Below are 17,783 nucleotides of genomic sequence, written 5' to 3' on the forward strand. Positions count from 1 at the left end.
ATCATCTTAAAGTAGAAGATATACTGTCTCTCACATCACATAAATTATGAACAGGTAAGTAAGTGGTCTTTATGAGGATTCTTTTTTTGACTGTCAAAAAAGACTGTCTCTCATTTGGACTTGGTCTTGACTTGGACTTGAACCTCTTTGGACTTGGTCTTGACTTGGACTTGAACCTCTTTGGACTTGGTCTTGACTCGGTCTAGGCTAGTCTTGGACTCGACAACAGTGGACTTGACTACAGCACTCTGTGCATGACGAGTTTTTCCTGCCTGCCTCTACAACATGAAGACAGCCAATCAGCAGCATTATTAGATCTTGGTAGAAGCATGCTGCATGCTTATTGGCTCGCTGACGCTGATGAGATTTTCCCCTAAGGTATTGAAATTTGGTATTTAATGATTAGGGATTTTTCGATACTCGATACTATGGAGGTAATTCGGCCGGCGCTTAAAAAGTATCAAAGTTCAGTACCCAGCCCTAATCATCAAGGAATGAATAAGACCAAACAAGCAGCTGGAAGTTTCTTTTTCCTGTGCATCTGTGCTTTTTTATTGCAATAATACATCTGCATGTTGATGTACAGTATATTTACACACACACACACACACACACACACACACACATCGTCAATGGTCAGAACAAAATAAGAACTTTGGACAATAAGCACTTAACACATGACATGAGAAAAACTCCACAAATTACCCACTGGCTGTCTGAACCTGGATTTAAATGTGCACACACACACATACACACACACACTAAAACACACACATACTCACATTCAAAAGCACGTTCTGCCACCACACACTCATACACACACACTCTCTCTCTGACACACTGGGCACATGCAGCGTTAACTTCCCCACACATGCACACGAGCGGACACTATCTTTGAGTTCCCACGAAGACCCGCTGAGATAAGTACTAAAGGTTTCTGAGGCAATGTTAAAAGTGTAGAACTGTTTTTTTTTAATTTTTTTAAGTTTAACACTGATGATGCCGTCGCTACAATAGCTAGACTTAACTGTACTGTAAGCAACACGGACAGACAGGCCAACAATCTAACATTTACTTTCACTATTACAGTAACCTGGTAAAGTCAACATCTCTGGAGTAATCGGGAGGAAGAATCATACTGATGTAGTACGAAATAGACTTGAGACCGATCATTTAAATTCTTGTCATACTGCATTTTGTCTATATATACTATGTACAGAACATCAACAAGTTACACACTGTATTTAAAGGGTTTACATTTACACATGGAACAGCCACTACATATTCACTAAAAGCATCTCATAGATTCAAGTCTTAAATATTCAAATAGCTTGGGGATTTTCAGTCAGTTTGGGATTCTTTTGATTCCGCTTGTGTTTGTGAGGATACATATCGTACTAACAATAATTATCTTTAGGAGGACGAGGGATATGCAACCAATACAACAAATACTATAGCTGAAAACATACATGGCTTCTTTTTTTGGGTTGTTTTTACGCACAATGCACAAAACTGAAAATTTTTTACAATCATCTATTGTGATTTCTTTACAGATAACTGATTTTATTTTTAACAGTACGACTTCCAGTACCTTCCTGTGATATGTCAATGAAGTAAAGTTGATGGTACAGCGATATTGACTGCGGAAACATGCTGAGATAAGGAGGACTTGTGTGTTCCTCTTCTTGACCAGGTGTGTATTTAAGTAGATAGACGGACGCATGGATCACTGGGTGGGTGGACAAGAGGCAGCTCTTTTCTTCCTCTTCCTCATTTTGTCCAACAGATGGCTTGTTGGTGGCCCGATGCTTGCTTCAATCCTCCACCCCCTCTACTCATAGAAGCTGCGATCACTAGAATGAGGAAAAAACAGAAGACGTTCTTTCAATTTACTGTGGGTTGTGTTGCATTACTCCCCCACCCCAAAGGGCTCCCTTTTAAAGAGCGGCCCACTCAACAAACTCCAGTGTACTCACACAACACCAGCACAACGCTGGGCGGTGTCCTGAGTAAAATAAAAAACCACGAGCAGGGTTTAACCGGCTATAAAACAAGAAGAGAGCCACAATGTAACACCATTACTCACTGATTACTTCTGAGACCAATGCACTCTTTATTCTGTGTATGGAAGGTTTAATAGATTTGTTATATTGCCAAGACACCATGGCAAGCATCAATTCTCCAACGTGCCATCCAAAAATAGTCTTAAAAGATTACACTGGAGCCCCGCAGGCTGTCACTCCAGCCGTCTACTCTGGGATTTCCACCAGGGGCAACCAGGTTAGGGTTGCAACAGCTATTTGTAAAATCACTACTGCTGCACACGTTTATGTGTAAAGTTCTTCTTAAGTTCTAAGAAACCTCTGGCTACCTTTCATTTTTTATTTAAATCCCATTTTCCTCATAATACCGTTATAATACCGCTATATATATATATATATATATATATATATATAGCTTTAAATTAACTTTTCACCAGCCAACATGGCTAGTACATTTTTAAAGTTACCAGCCAATCAGATTTTCCACTAGACACATATTTTTCAAAGAAAATAAACCAGATTATGAGTGCCACTGAAAATATTTAAAGGCCTTGGTGCAGAATTACAGCCACTAGAGCCAGTCCCACAATTCCTTAGTATGTGCCATTTCTGTGTCTGTAGCTATTGAAGAGGAGACGGAGGCGGGGGGGGGGGGGGCAAGGTGGAGGGTGGGGGTGTGGCCTTGAAATTTTCATGCTATGGGACCTTTAAGCATCTTTCTTTGAATAGATTTTATTTGGGTTGATGACAGATATACATTTAGTATCTTTGCAACTCTTCCAGTTTAAACCCTTTATAAGTAGCATTTTGAGTGTCAGGTCAGATATGTCGACTATATTTCATATTAACTCTTGGCAGTTACTGGATGTAAATATTTAGTAAGAACTAATCTCTACAAAAGAACTTGTGTTATTGCACGTCATATGTGTGGTGCAAGCCATTTTAATTAAGTCATTCATTATCTAGTAAACACTAATAACTACGCCAAGTTTTGACTTACGAAGAGCTGGTGCAACCGACTCCTGAACTCTGTACTTTAAGTAGCAGGATTGAAACTTATATTCAATATTATGAAAGCCAAACAATGCTCAAAAATCTTAACACTCTAAAGAATCATTCATGTTCACAAATGAATACAAATGAGTCAGAAATTGCAACAGTAAAATAAAGATGAAGGGGAGTAAAAAATGCAATGCTTGCATGACATTTGGAATGCCATGTTACATAAATTCAATACATTTCTGGTTAAGAAATAAGAACTAAAAACTGTATGATGATGATCAACTGTAGGGGGCAGACGGATGTAAGATACACTGGGTGTTCACATATCCATGTAAACATCCATTTTGCTAATGAAAGAGATGTAAAGATGGAGGGGCAAAGGGTCGTCTAACTTAACATACCTTTTCTCTTACAAAATACTAATTTAATGCTTAAGAAATATAAAGCACTGGCACTCTGTCCAATAACCTCAAGCATTTTAGTGTACAACCTTTCTCAGTCTGATATATGACCAGTAGCCTATGGTGGCTAACATTAGCTAATGTTAGCTAAATGTACGTAGATATTGCTGTGTAACTGATACTACTGAGTTCATTTGCTGACTCTTCTTTCTTAGTATTTACCATTTTCACGTACATGTCACCTGTGTCCAAAGTGGCAACTGTTAGACAAAGTGACTGTATATATATATACATATGTGATGGCGATGGGACGTGGTTATGTCATGTATAGTTCTTTAGTGCGCTTTCATAACTGCAGTGTGAAACCAGAACTAAACAGATCAAATGTATTTGATGTAAAGAAAACATGAACCTCGGTCCGGACCTTGGTTTGGACTTTCAGGTGTGAAAAGGCCCCATTCAAAACAGTTACCTGAAGCTGCTTCTGCAATCAAAATCCTAGAGCAGTAACAAAAAGAAAGGTTAAAATGCTAATCTAATAGCTAACTGACAAGCTACAGGTTTTGTACTCCTAACCTTCAGCCGCTAGTCTCATTGCTTTGCTGTTGACCTTACCAGTGCGCAGCAAGAGCGACCGACGGCCTAAATTCGGATTTGATCGCCTTCGTTCAACCTGGTGATTGCAAAATAAAGCCGTTAAGGAGACTGGTTGTTAGCCTTTTTTCTGCACTGTTAGGATTACTCTGTGTGCAGTGTGGGGAAAACAAGATTGGAGTCTTTAAAATCAGGTGTGACATTACTGAGCTGTGTTCAAAGTACATTCTGTCAACGATGTTTATGGGAATAACAATCATGAATGTACACATGACAGTCGAAAGAAAACAGGGGTAGGGGTAATAGCAGGAGAAACATAAAAAAAAAATGGATGAAGATGAGGATAAAAAAAGAGGGTTTAAGTCGATGGAAGCTGATGACAGGCAATGAAAAGGGCTGTGATTGGCGAAGAGCGCTTGTACTCACGCCCCCTCGTCTCTGAGCAGAGACAGGAACTTGGTCACTCTGTACTCCTGGTCCATCTGGAGACAGTAAAAGAAAGCAGAGGGAGAGAGAGATTGAACTGTTGACAGTAGAAAAAAACCATCAGCAAAAGTCAATACGGCTCACATCAGAAATCTCCCAGCCACCACAGCTGGGCCACTTGAGCACAAACAGTAGCTTCACTAACCTCAAAGGAATACGCCACCGTTTGTTGAAATAGGGCTTATCACGGTCTACCCTGGCTGTAGATAGGTGGGCCAACGCATTTTTTGTCTCAGTGCAAGTAATTAGGTTGTTTTTTTGTCTTTTGTGGGCTCACTTTTACTCACAACGTATCCCTTTAAAGGAATAGTACTAATAGACTTTTTTTTTTTTTAGAAATACGCTTATTCACTTTCTTGCCAAGACTAAGATGACAAAACACCACTATACCACTTTCACATTTGTCTGGTAAATATAGTATACCTACCGTCAGCAGTCGGTTAGCTTAGCACAGCACAAAGAGCAAAACAAAGGCAAACAGCTAACCTGGCTCTGTCTTAAGGTTACAAAGTCAACTTATCTATTTTTTTATCTGTAAAAAAATTGGTTTTATAGGGGTTTATGTGCCAGAGTATTTCTTGGCAGGGCTGTAGGTTGGTTTCGATGTAGACTACTGTCTAAGATCTTACACATCACATCACTTATGCATGGTGCTTTAAGAGCTGCTCCACTGCTTCGGCGAGTCTCCCGTACCTGCAGTGACATCTCGATGAGCACGAGGAGCTTCTTGATGCCGATCCAGACTCGCTTCCCTTTGAGCTGATGGGCGATGTTGGCCCGCTCTTTATCGGTGAAGTTCCCCAGCAGCTACAAAGACAACAGAGACATTAGAAAGGTACTACCTTTGAAACCTCCAAACGAAAAGCAAAATAAAGAAGGACCGCCGGTGAAACATCCTTTTAATAACATTTACAACACTTGAATTTCTTTCAGTACCTTAAGTGAATGTAGTTTTTTTCTTTTCCTTCTCACATACACTAATGAGAAAATGGGGGATGGGTATTTATTATGCACCACATTTATCTTTGTGTCCTTGTGTGTATGGGCGGAAAATCGTGAGCAACCTTCAAGCAACCAAATGTGTTTTGTGTGTCTGTGCGTGTGTGTGTGTGTGTGTGTGTGTGTGCGCGCGTGTGTGTGAATACCTCTAAAGCGTCGACCAGCTGCTCCCCGGTGGAGATGTTGGGGATGTGGATGGTGGTGCTGAAGGCGTCCAACATCTCCATCTCCTGCAGCACGTCCTTCCTGCTGGTGGTGCCGATGATGAGCAGCTTCCGACCCTGCAGGAAAAAAAAAAAGAATAAACTATTTGTGTCGTCGCTTTGTTAATTACACCACGTGGCAAATTACATTCCCAAGCTTACACGTGTAAAACCTCGTGAGCTTCGACAGCTACAACCACAGGCACAGTTAAGATTTTAATTTCAGCAGATTTATATGGGTCATGGTTGTGCAATAACGACATGAGGAAAATATCTAATTGCGATTATTTGGACTGATATTGCAGTTGCGATAGGATTCATGATATTGGAGGAAATGATCATTTCTCTATCATTATTCTCATTATTATTGACAAATATTAAAATTTAGATGAATTAAAATAAATATAGTGCGATTTTTTGCAAGGATCTGTACCAAACAAAGATTTTTTTCTTTAGTCTGTAGGATACGATTTGTAAGATGGGACACCCTGAGGCTCCACAATACTTAATTTAGAATGGTTTGATACATATTTTGCCTTGAACAAATATTACAATATAAGTAAAACAATATAAGAAAATAAGCACTGAAACACGAAAGAAAAAGCTTTAAGGGGAAAACTCAAAACAGAAAATATTATAGGGTGATATTTTTTGTTGCCTGATTACTATATAATATACAGCAGTCATCTTAAAGGGATAGTCAACATTTTAGGAAATATGCTTTTTTGACTTTATTGCCACAAAAATATCCATTCTCATATGTGTCCGTTAACTATGAAGCTAAAGCAAGCAGCCAGTTAGCTTAGCTTAGCATAAAAACTGGAAACTGGAAACGGGAAACAGCTAGCCTGGCTAGTGCGCCATGCCAAAAAAAAAGGCACATTACCACCCCAAAACCACAATATGTTGTTTTTGCACGTCAGTTTTGGTACAGACTAAACAAAGAGCTAGCTGTTTCCCTATGTTTCTTGTCTTTATGCTAAGCTAATGTAATCGGCTGCTATTATCATCCGTACAGACATGAGATAAGTGTTGATCTTCTAATCTAACTCTTTGCAAGAAAACAAGAATATTTGTATTTCATTTTATTTATTCTTTATTTTTTCTTTTTGTCAACCAATCCACGACAAGACCAAAACCAACACTGTGTTAGTCCATCTCTCAAGACTTCCCAACTTCCCGTCCCTGTGTGTTGAACTTACACCCAAGACATTGGAGACACAAGATTTTGATTAGCAGAAACATATCTCTTATGCTTTTTCAAATCTATGTACCCATGATCCCTCTAATTTATCTTGTGGCCCTATGGGGGGGGGGGGTAATGAAGTAACATGCCATCCAGTGCAACAGCGTGGCTCACTGATGTGTTTTTAATAGTTTTTGGAGAATAATGGAGCTCTATGGCACAGAGGAAGAATATATATCAGGCTTTGGATACACACACAATACTTGGTTTGGGTCTTTTCGTGTGATTTGGGTCTTTTCGTGTGATTTGACTCTGACCTTTGGCGGAGCTCTCTTCAGCAGCACCAGCAGAGCCTGAAGTACCAGGTTGGAGAAACGAGGCCCGATGGGGACGTAGTCCAGCAGACGCTCAATGTCATCCACCACCACACAGCTGAGCTGGGACTTACAAGCATCATCAAAGACCTGAAACAGAGGGAGGGAGGAGGGAGGGAGGGACAAATGATTGAAGAAATGAACAAAGCTAAGACAATAAAAGGCAGGGACAATTAGTTCCATAAGTCATTGTTATTAAATGCAAACGTCTCCTTGTTTGCTGACATTCTACAAGGGATAAACACACGGCAGCACTTACCTTTTTGATTGCCTGGCACTTGGCGATCTCTGAGTATCCAATCATCTTGTCTGGAGAGCAGATCTTAATGAAGGGGAACTGCGAGTCCTCTGCAATCTTAGCTGCCAAGGCCGTCTTTCCACAGTGGGGTGGGCCTGGGTGTGTGTGGGTTGAGAGGAGAGGAGGGGTACAATTTACTGCACTAGCATGTGTTTGTATTTGTGTAGCTATTTGGTGGGGTGAAAGCTGGGGTGTCATTTGAGTCATTTAGAGCAAATAAGTTGCCTGACCCTAGCCTGACGCACTAGATGGGTTTGTTAACACAGAACTATCTGAAAAGCCGTCATTGAAAACTGTTTGGAAATCATCTGGCAGGTGATTAGATGAATAATCTGTCTATCACATCCGCCATTGTTGTTTAGAACCAACAGTCGCAGCCATCACATACGCCTAAACCAAATATTCTCTGTAACTAAACTGTCTAAACCACGCCCGTAGCTGCAAGTAGCTCCACACAGGACGCTGATTAAAGCTTAGATCGGACCAGAGCCCGTGCACGTTGTGTCCGAGCCTGGCCGGACACACTAACTGGAATTATGAGCCCGAGCCCGATTTAAACCCGACAATTATTTAATACGTGGGCCGTTACAGCTTAAGTTCTCAACTACAATTCTGAGTTGTTTGAACTGCATAAATCTGCTAAGAAGTGGTATGCTTGGAGAAATAACAAAAGAGGACGTTGAAGGCTATCATCTTTTCTGCCATGGAAGCCTGCTTCATGTGTCTGTTAATCGTTGTAGTCCGTGTTTTTTTTTGCTGTCATAGGCGAGCAGCGTGCAGCACTTAAATGCACTCGACAAAGCCAACACATATGTCGTCATTGACCATACCTCCGACTTCCCTCCAAACTTGCTCAAAGTTAATTCTCCTGTTTTCATTTTTTTCTTTACATCTTCAAGCTCCACGTTGCACTTAAGCTACACAATACAGCACAGCAGGCCCGGTGTGATGCGTGCTTGCGTGATTATGGCATAGCTTTCTCCCCACCCAATTAGGCTAATAAAGTAATGCTTAAAAAAACACAAATGGTTGATCAAGGGCCAGCCCTGCCCAGCCCGGCCCGAGGATAGTGGCGGGTAATATCGGCCAAGTTCGGGCTTGGGCTCGGACAGAGAATCTAAACTCTGATGCTGATTGGTTGAAAGGCTGGGCGTTTGGACACAAACGCATTACTTGAAGCCTGACGAGATGGATTTTCGTGTAATGTGTGATCCCGCGTTTCTGGCGAGATCCTGTGATATCGCGAGAATCCAGCTGCCGTGAAAGGTGAGCATGCCCCATTTGAGACGGCTACTTTCTGTGTTTAATTCCAGTCAGACTCAAAGACAAGCATTTGAAATGATTGACGAAGCTCGAGCCACACATGCTATTGTTCCCTTTCTGAATAGTGCAAATCATTGTATGACCTTATTGATCTGGAGTATCAGGATATTGGATTTAATCTTGTAGAAAGTCAGATAGTAGCAATTTTGGCAAAACTGTTAACAACACCACAATTGATTTAATAACATCTTTTATTTGACTAAACATGAATTTAGTGTATGTTTTAGTGTATGTAGTGCCATTTACTGCACACAGTATGTGTTCATGTTTGTGGTTTCTTACCCTCCAATAACACAGCCACCAGTGGTGTGCGATCACTGTTTTTGGTCTGCTGTATCAGCAGCTCTCCATCGTCCAGCACGTGAGTGACTGGGTCACCCCATTTGATAATGCCGTTCATGATGTAGTTGGAGTAATCCTCCTGGTTTGTACCAAACGCCTGGATAAAAACACATAGGAAGTGTTAGGAACTGTGTTCCGCCTTTTAATATTACATGATTAAACTGCATTCTGCAGTCAGAGACTTAAACTCTACAAAGACCTAATACATACAGGTTTTATGTCATTGTTGAGGGATCCCATGAAGTCACTCCTGGTGACCTGCAGCTTCTCTGCTCTCTCCATGTCCACTTCCACTGTAGATGTGGCCTGAAAAAGAATATACAGATGAAATTGCATCAAAACAATGTCAGGTTCAAGGGACTCATGACTCAGAAATAGGGCTGCACCCTCTTAGCCAATTAGTCGACTAATCTGTCATTTTTGAATGGCTTTTCTTGCTAAATTACTTAAAACACGTTGATAATGTCTTCTGTGGCTTAGAAGGGAAGAGCTTCAAAGTAAACCTGATCATTTTATAAAACGTGGACATTTAGGAGGCAGGAGTCTAACAAAAGCATGGGAAAAGTGGGAACCAGTGTTTTTGGAACTTGTTTTTAACTCAAGCTCCACTAATCAGCTTTTTATTGTTTATTTTTTATTTGTCATAGAGTCTGTTCAGTTTGTGACATAATGACTACTCAATGGCTACCAAACCACTTCCACTTCTCTGCGATATGTGGGTGAAAGCTCCAGAGAAAGCAAGTACCGTAAGTACTCCTTGACTTGTAGTTATTTTGTCAAATGACTATTCTAAGGTCAAGAATGGACTTTCCCACTAACAAAAATCACGTGTTTTTTGGTGGAATTGATATGTTATCAAATCTTACCATCGTGGTTCCCGTAATGTAAAGAGTAATGTAAAGAGTAAGTTTAATGTTGCCCTAGAGTAAGTCAATCAGTTTGTTGCGGGCTATACCTGCAGACCGCTATGAGCTGGAAGGCGAGGGTCACTTGAACGTTGGGGGTAGCTGAGCTAGCATTAACGCTAGCAAGCTAATCTGCTAGCATGCTAATCTGCAAACCCCTATTGGCTGTGCAAACTGTTATTATAATTTCATTTTAAAGACCACACTGGCTGTGGTTTCAACACGTTATTTTATGTCATAAATCATTAAAAAAAAATCAGTGGACACACTGTGAATTGTGACACATTGTATTTGGCACACTTTGTGTGCAAAGGGACCTTGATGTGTCGGTTCATGGCGGTGGACTGAGCAGCCCTGACCAGCCCCTCCAGCTCGGCACCGCTGTAGTTCTTAGTTTCGGCTGCCAGTTCCTTGATGTCGACATCGGGAGCGAGCAGGTTGAAGCTTCGCATCTTGTTGGTGTGGATGGTCAGGATCTGGACACGGCCCTTCTCATCAGGCAGACCTGGAGGTGAGATGACGAAGCAGCGAGGGACAGAAGAAGATGGGTGAAGAGAAAAGATAGACCAGGGTATGGAAATGAAAAAAATGAGTGTTGACAGGTCGAAGGGAGAGAGGTTGGGGTTGAGTTGAAAGAATGGAAGGAGTGAGGGAAGAACGGAGGGACAAGGACAGTAAAAATCCGTTCAGTTACTGTGGAGATATCAATGGTTAAAGTCAAGAATACTTTCAGACTAATATGAGGACATTATATTTAGTATAACATCAGTATGCTTTTACCTGTAGAAGAATTCAAAACCCTTTAAAGAGTCTCCTTAATGTGTAATATTAAGAGGATATTGAGCTGGGGAACATAGGTTCCTGGGAATATAGAACCCTGGGAACATACAGTAGGTCCCTGAACATAGGTCCCTAGGAACATAGCACCCTAGGAACATAGGTCCCTGGGAACATAGCACCCTGGGAACATAGGTCCCTGGGAACATAGCACCCTGGGAACATTGGTCCCTGGGAACATAGCACCCTGGGAACATCAGCCGCTTTCCGACCGGAGGGATTTTTGCAGTTCCTAGAACATAAAATTCCTAGAACTCTTTTTTTCTTGTGTTCAGTCTGGACCAATTTGGGGATTTTTAAGTTCCTCTGGCTGCAGTTCCTGTAACTCTTTCAGCTCCTACTTCAGGGCAGGGTCTTTTCGCTGTTCCCTTTTCAGCATAGGGACCTAGATCAACGAGGGTCGAGTTTCCGGTACAGACAGACCAACAACGGGACAATTGTAACAATTTTCGTCATCTTATTCATCACTAAATTCACTTTTGACAACGTTTTAGGCGAGAAATTAACTGTTAACATTTCAAATATTGGCAGTCTTGCGAAAATTGATGCCGAATTGACAATTTGCTTCAAAGTTTTCGGAGGTGAGAAGCTCCATGAAGTGAGGCGACAGTCGGCAGCTGACTGCGGGCTTGACAACCTCGTTGTCCGGCCGTCTCTCTCTCACTCACACACACACACACACACACACACACACACACACACACACACACACACACACACACACACACACACACACACACACACAACGCAGCCGGCAGAGGTGGGGGAGAGAGAGATACCCGTTTCTCTTCGGGAGACTTGTTTAAATTATGACAAATATGCTATATAGATTAGATTTAGTATGTAGTTCATACTTTTTTGGTGTATTTAATACAAAAAACGAACGGATGGAAGCGTCGATTAGAGCATGGTTGTGTGCAAGCTATGCAACAAGGAATTCGCATATCACCGCAGCACATCGAGCCTCAAGTATCACCTCAACGCAAAACATTTAGCAGCTAGCGTGGACGTTAGCCCGACTCCGAGTACAAGGACCCACACCCAACCTACACTCCACCAGATGACTGGTTTAAGGACCAGGGTAACTAAGTCTGAATGTACTTGAAAGTATTGTGTTTTACTTAAAAAAGAAGGTCTACCTACCTATAGGCTACCTGAATTTCTGAAATGTACTATATTTCTAAATATGCTATTGCTACACTTAATGGCAAAAATTGCACTGGTCTGCTGGACTTGGTTGAACAAAAATAAACAATATTGTGTTGCTTAAGCTTATGTATTCAGTCATTATTCAATGGTATACTAAAAATACATGTGAAAAAAATTACTTCTCACTGTTCTCAGGTCAAATATTTATGCAATTAAAATGCGATTAATTTTGATTAATTAATTACAAAGCCTGTAATTAATTAGATTCATTTTTTTAATCGAGTCCCGGCCCTAATAATATTATATAATAATTTAGTCATTTTATTTAATAATAAATATTAATTATTATATGGTGTAGTTTTATGATGAAAGCCTCAGCTACGTAGCTAGCTGAAAAGGTTGGTGCTCAGTGTGTTTAGCTACAGTAACAACATTGTCAATTACGCTAGCTAGCCACATAGTCCTCTTGATGGCTCGACTTAGGTTACACACACAAACAAACCCTGCACGTATTGTACATGGACACACCCATCTCATTACCATATACGCAATAATAATATACGGAAATATGGTGAGGAAAATGGCCAGCATTTTGAAGTCATGGATAGGACACTAACTCAAAGCAGAATTTCAATCTGAGTTGTTTCTAAAGAAAAAGACTTGGAGCTGAACAGAGAAAGAGAAAAGGTCCCATAGCACTCACTAATTTCCATCTTGACCTCAAACCTGCCAGGCCTCATCAGGGCATCATCTATCAAGTCAGGCCGGTTGGTCATACCTGGAGAGAAAGAGAAAATGACACACATTGACAGAAGGCAGGAAGGAGGGCAGACTTATGGAACTGATGCTGATGAAAAAAAACTCTGCCAAGGAGGTTATGTTTCATTTCTGGTTGTTGGTTTGTCTGTCAGCAGGATTACGGAGAAACTTCTGGGCCGATTGTCTTGACACTTATAGCCAGTGTTCGAACTATACCGTGGCCTTCGGGGAGCCCTTTTTTATTTCTTTTTTTCCCGGGGGCTTGCGACTTACAATGACTTACAAAGATACATAACAGCTACAAGTGTATACACTATACAGGATTTACCCTATTATACTTTATCAATAGGAATAGATAGGTCAAACAGCCACCCACTCCAGTTTATATACTGCCTATGAGTATATCACTTCATGTCAAACTTTTCACTCTTCATTTCTTTCACAGGATTAGGGGCGTGGATTATGCGAATGATCAAATCTCATGAGTGCATATCAAATCGGTGCAGTTAAGAGTTTGGTGAATCTGACTTGATACGAACAAACCTCCCCGGGAAAAAAGAGAGATTAGAATTAGAATAGAAAAAGATTTAGAGATAGAAAAGAATAGAAAAATGTTCTTACATTAGGCCCATTGTTCTGAACCAAAGCTGTCAGTAGACTGTATTTGTTTTCTGCTATTTAGTTATTTTAATTCAGAAGATAGGTGACAACTTAAACGAAGAAATCAACATAGTGAGGTGCTGGGCCACCGAGAGCCTTCAGGACCGCTACAATGCTCCTTTGGTATATATTCTCTAATGTCTGTGGAGCTCTACTCATCTGCTTTTATGATGGTTTCAGCATTTCTATCATCATAAAATGTCATCTGACCGTAAAGATGCACGGAAAATAAATATCACTGCAAGGTTTACAATCTGGGACCCACTTCATAAAAGCAATGTGCGAGCACTGTGTAGAAGCGATTGTCGCAGAGTTCTACAGGGCTCTTGCATGTTCATGCATCGATCCCAAGTATGTGGTTTGATTTGAGTGGTAAAGCGTGTGTGAAACGCGCCCCTGGCCCCCAATCAGTATAATGTCTCACACAGCTGGCGAGGATGACAAATACTGTGAATCATTTCCCTCTGATGTTACTGACCGATGACCAGGATGTTGTTAAGTTGCTCCACGCCGTCAATCTTAGACAGGAGCTGGTTCACCACGGTGTCGTGCACGCCCGTGCTGCTGGCGCCCGTGCCTCTCTGCTTGCAGATGGCATCCAGCTCGTCAAAGATGATGATATGGAGTCCGCTGTTGGCTCCCAGCTGGAGACAGGTCGGGTTAAGAAATTATGAATTTGAGTTTTTTTTTAAATTGATCCTATAAATAAAGCACATTGAGCGTCTCTCTCACCCTCTTTTGCTCTTCCTCTGCATCAGCGAACAGTTTGCGGATGTTGGCCTCGGACTCTCCTACGTACTTGTTAAGGATCTCGGGGCCGTTGACCACCTTAGGCTCGCGGGCGTTGAGCATCTTGCCGATCTGCCGGGCCATCAGTGTTTTACCACAGCCTGGAGGCCCAAACAGCATGATGCCCTTCACGTGCTTACACCCTGGAACAAGGAGAAAAGGGAGCGATGACAAATGCCAAAGGGAAGAAAAAGAGAGAAAGGAAAGACAAAAATGGAAGGAACAAAAGAAAGATGGAGGGAAATAAAAAGTGCCAAAAAATCACAAAAGAGGAAGGTAAGAAAGAAAGGAAGAAGTCAGAGGAAGAAGCAGTTACGAGGCAGGGGAGGAGGAGAAAAGGATGTATGAATGTTATAAAATAGTTTATTGCTTGAAGCCAGAGGGAGAAGAAACCACATTAATAAATGACTCATAAAACCAAGGAATAAATAGTATGTTGCTGTGTGCGTGTGTGTGTGTGTGTGTGAGAAAAAAATAGCTGCTTTTGTACTGTGACTAACCCTGTGACTAACCAAGGTGTTCTCCCATAATTACATTCACTTGTTAGTTGAAAAAACAATTAATTTACAGGAAAATCAAAAAACAAAGCAAATGAGAGTACCTGCATAACATATATGTGATCAAAGGACAGATAGATGTGTTGAAATCTCATAAATACAAAGACAAATAGAGACATAGTGACAAAATGTCTCGTAATAAGCCAATAAAAGCATGGTGGACGTACAGTCTCAGCACTAAAAATAAGCAACACTAAGGCAGTCTGGCAGGTTCAAACATATGAAAAGTGACCAAACAGAAGATAGAAAGGGTTTCTCACCCATCTGCTCCACAATATCTGGAGGGAAGACTCTGGAAGCAAAGGCTCTGCGGAAAATGCTGGAGAATTCTTTATCCAGACCTCCAATTCCCATCTTCTCAAAGTTCCATTCTGGGTTGATGATTGTCTGTCGTGCCTCCTTGGTCTTTGCCTTTCCTGTTAAAAGACATAAGGGAACTACTTGGCCAGCAATTCACAGATAGATATATATATATACACACATATATATTTTTAAGCAAGTTACTCTATGAGGAAATAAACCATGTATCAGGATGTTGTCAGATGGGAAGGAAAAAGGTTTTTCAGTAGCTCAAGAATCAATTAAAAACCATAAAAGAAAAGACAAGTTTGGTCAATAAGTCTTTCTTGGCCTTATTCTTAGCAGACCGGTGATTTGTGGAAGATGAAGCATCTATGAATAATTTGTTCTTACTGCCATCCTGTGGAGGAAATAGATACTGTAAGATACTGTTGCATGATGGCTCCAAAGCCCCTCATATTGTTCATGCAGCCCCCTGAGTTTACCATGAGGCTTGTACAGCACTGAAATGTCTCAGCTTTTTATAAATAAAACTTCACATTACACTTACATGCTAAGAGATATATATAAAAAAAGAGTTCTGACAATATTTACCGCCTTGATTTAGTGATATATTTCACTCTCTTTGCCCCTTAAAATCCTTAAAAATGGTCCTTAAATTTTCATGTTAGAATGCCTTAGAAAACAATGAGTTGCATCAATTCAGCATAAGGATTTCCTTAGGACGCTGCAAGTAAAAAATCCTTTGACCTCTCAGTGTTCGCCCTTAGCTACTTAGAACTTAAATATTACCTTATGCGTTGCTAGAAGGTCCTTAGTACCCATTTCCCACTGAAAGTTTTAAGGGATCAGTCTCTTAAGAGTGAAAAAAACTGTGGAACATGAGACAATGGCTGAATGGTGATTGAAGAGGAGGAGAAAATACCAAGATGCATTTTTCAGGACAGGAAAAACCCCACTGGCCAGCAGACTTGACCAACAACTTCGTTGAACGGACGTTGAACAACAACTTACGTAAAGTAAGTCAACGTTACTTTGGAATATGTGCTTTCCATATTCTCTTCTGTCCAGTTTGGCTATTTTTCTCTTTTTGTATTCTCTTTGTTGTCCATTTGTGGAGAAGACTAACACTGACAATGATGCTGTCAAGTAGCGTTAAGTAATGATTATGTGAGTGAAGCGTAACCATGGTAACTAAAAGTGCACATGTGCTGTATTATGATAGTGACTACCGTGAATGCCTTAGTCTTCACACTTAGGCAAGGAGACAACCTAAGAAGCTTTATGCAATGCTTCTAAACGATCGCTGAGCTTAGGGAAATATTTTGTGCAACTGAAGGTAGTTTATGGAACTGGGCACTGATCCTGAGGTCAATTAAGTTTTGGGAAATAAGGAACGCACCAACTAGTGTGAGGGATGAACTCTCTGCCTTCTCAAAGATCACCTGGCTGTTGCCCACCATCAGTCCGATGTCGATCTGTCGGAGAAAACAGAGTTATTATCGGTAGCATCAAATTATTCATCTATTTATTTCTACATCTGTGGTGTTACTGATGTCCCTCTTTTCTCCATGGCCCAGAGATCACTTTTTATTCAATTTGGCTAATAGAAGGCCATCTCTTCCTTGGACTTTCTGATGGTCCTGAAATATCTCCATCTCCTGATTAGCTGAGAGGACTCTCATTTACATGAAGAATATAAATGCACTGTGGGTCCAACGGCTAAAACATGTACAAGACCAAAAGCACCACCAGTGAGGAAAATAACATACTGCAAAACATACTGCAAATGTGAGAATGCAACAAATATCCACAGAAATGCAGAAAAATAAAAACTAATACATGATTGGTTATTTGTAGCATGTCTGGTTTTGACACGTGGGTATGCAACACTTGAAATGCAACGATGCATCTGTAACATATTCTCTTATTGTAAATGAATTATCTGTCTGAGCAAAAACAATCATCGCAACTATATGACCTCCCCGTAAAGCTAACGCGTATAAACACTACCGCTTTTGTCCAAAGGGGGCGCTGAAATCAACAAACTGATGAAGTTAAATATAGCCACTTTAACGTTTTGGTATTTTCAGCAATTTTAAATTTAAAATGCACTTCTCCTGATAGCATTTGATGCATTTCTGAATTTGGAGCAAATTTCTCTGGATTTATGTATCATTGAATGTGGTTTTGGTTGGTCTCAACTGTAAGCTACAGAGTCACCTGAAACAAAATTATTTTATTAACATGAATGATTATAAAAACAGGATGTCAGGTCATCTGAACACTGAATGCACATGTTCTATTACTGAACACCGCTAATTCATTGTTTGATGTTATTTGCTGTTTTGTATTATTTTATGCTGCTGTCTTGGCCAGGACTCCAGTGTGAAAGAGAGTCTGGATCTCAATGGGAATAATCCTTGTAAAATAAAGGTTAAATAAAATAAATAATACAAACCTTCAACTTTGTGTTTTAGTATCTGTTGCATTTTTCGATCTGAAGTGCACTTCTCTCAGTGTTTGCACTTTTGCTGGTCGCATTCAGTCCTTAGGGACCACCATATTAAGGTGCAT

At 40.7% G+C, this 17,783-nt stretch overlaps 1 protein-coding gene across 4 annotated transcripts in view; it reads right to left on the reverse strand.

Annotated features, from left to right (window-relative positions):
* Positions 1–517: 517 nt before the first annotated feature.
* Positions 518–17,783, reverse strand: part of LOC114570067 (vesicle-fusing ATPase) — a 46,175-nt gene continuing 28,909 nt past the window's right edge. For 3 of the 4 annotated variants that reach the window (XM_028600274.1, XM_028600272.1, XM_028600275.1), the window contains exons 7-21: positions 16,609–16,684; positions 15,167–15,322; positions 14,293–14,492; positions 14,039–14,204; positions 12,845–12,919; positions 10,473–10,660; positions 9,461–9,556; positions 9,191–9,347; positions 7,547–7,680; positions 7,231–7,377; positions 5,671–5,805; positions 5,219–5,332; positions 4,466–4,521; positions 4,061–4,118; positions 518–1,853 (exon numbers count right to left, since the gene is read on the reverse strand). In XM_028600274.1, coding sequence (XP_028456075.1) covers positions 4,088–4,118; positions 4,466–4,521; positions 5,219–5,332; positions 5,671–5,805; positions 7,231–7,377; positions 7,547–7,680; positions 9,191–9,347; positions 9,461–9,556; positions 10,473–10,660; positions 12,845–12,919; positions 14,039–14,204; positions 14,293–14,492; positions 15,167–15,322; positions 16,609–16,684 — 1,731 coding nt within the window. In that variant the 3' untranslated portion in view covers positions 518–1,853; positions 4,061–4,087. The remainder of the gene's footprint in view (positions 1,854–4,060; positions 4,119–4,465; positions 4,522–5,218; positions 5,333–5,670; positions 5,806–7,230; positions 7,378–7,546; positions 7,681–9,190; positions 9,348–9,460; positions 9,557–10,472; positions 10,661–12,844; positions 12,920–14,038; positions 14,205–14,292; positions 14,493–15,166; positions 15,323–16,608; positions 16,685–17,783) is intronic. The other variant, XM_028600273.1, reaches the window with a different exon arrangement.

This window comes from Perca flavescens, chromosome 15 (assembly GCF_004354835.1).
Source record: "Perca flavescens isolate YP-PL-M2 chromosome 15, PFLA_1.0, whole genome shotgun sequence".
Classification (NCBI taxonomy): domain Eukaryota; kingdom Metazoa; phylum Chordata; class Actinopteri; order Perciformes; family Percidae; genus Perca; species Perca flavescens.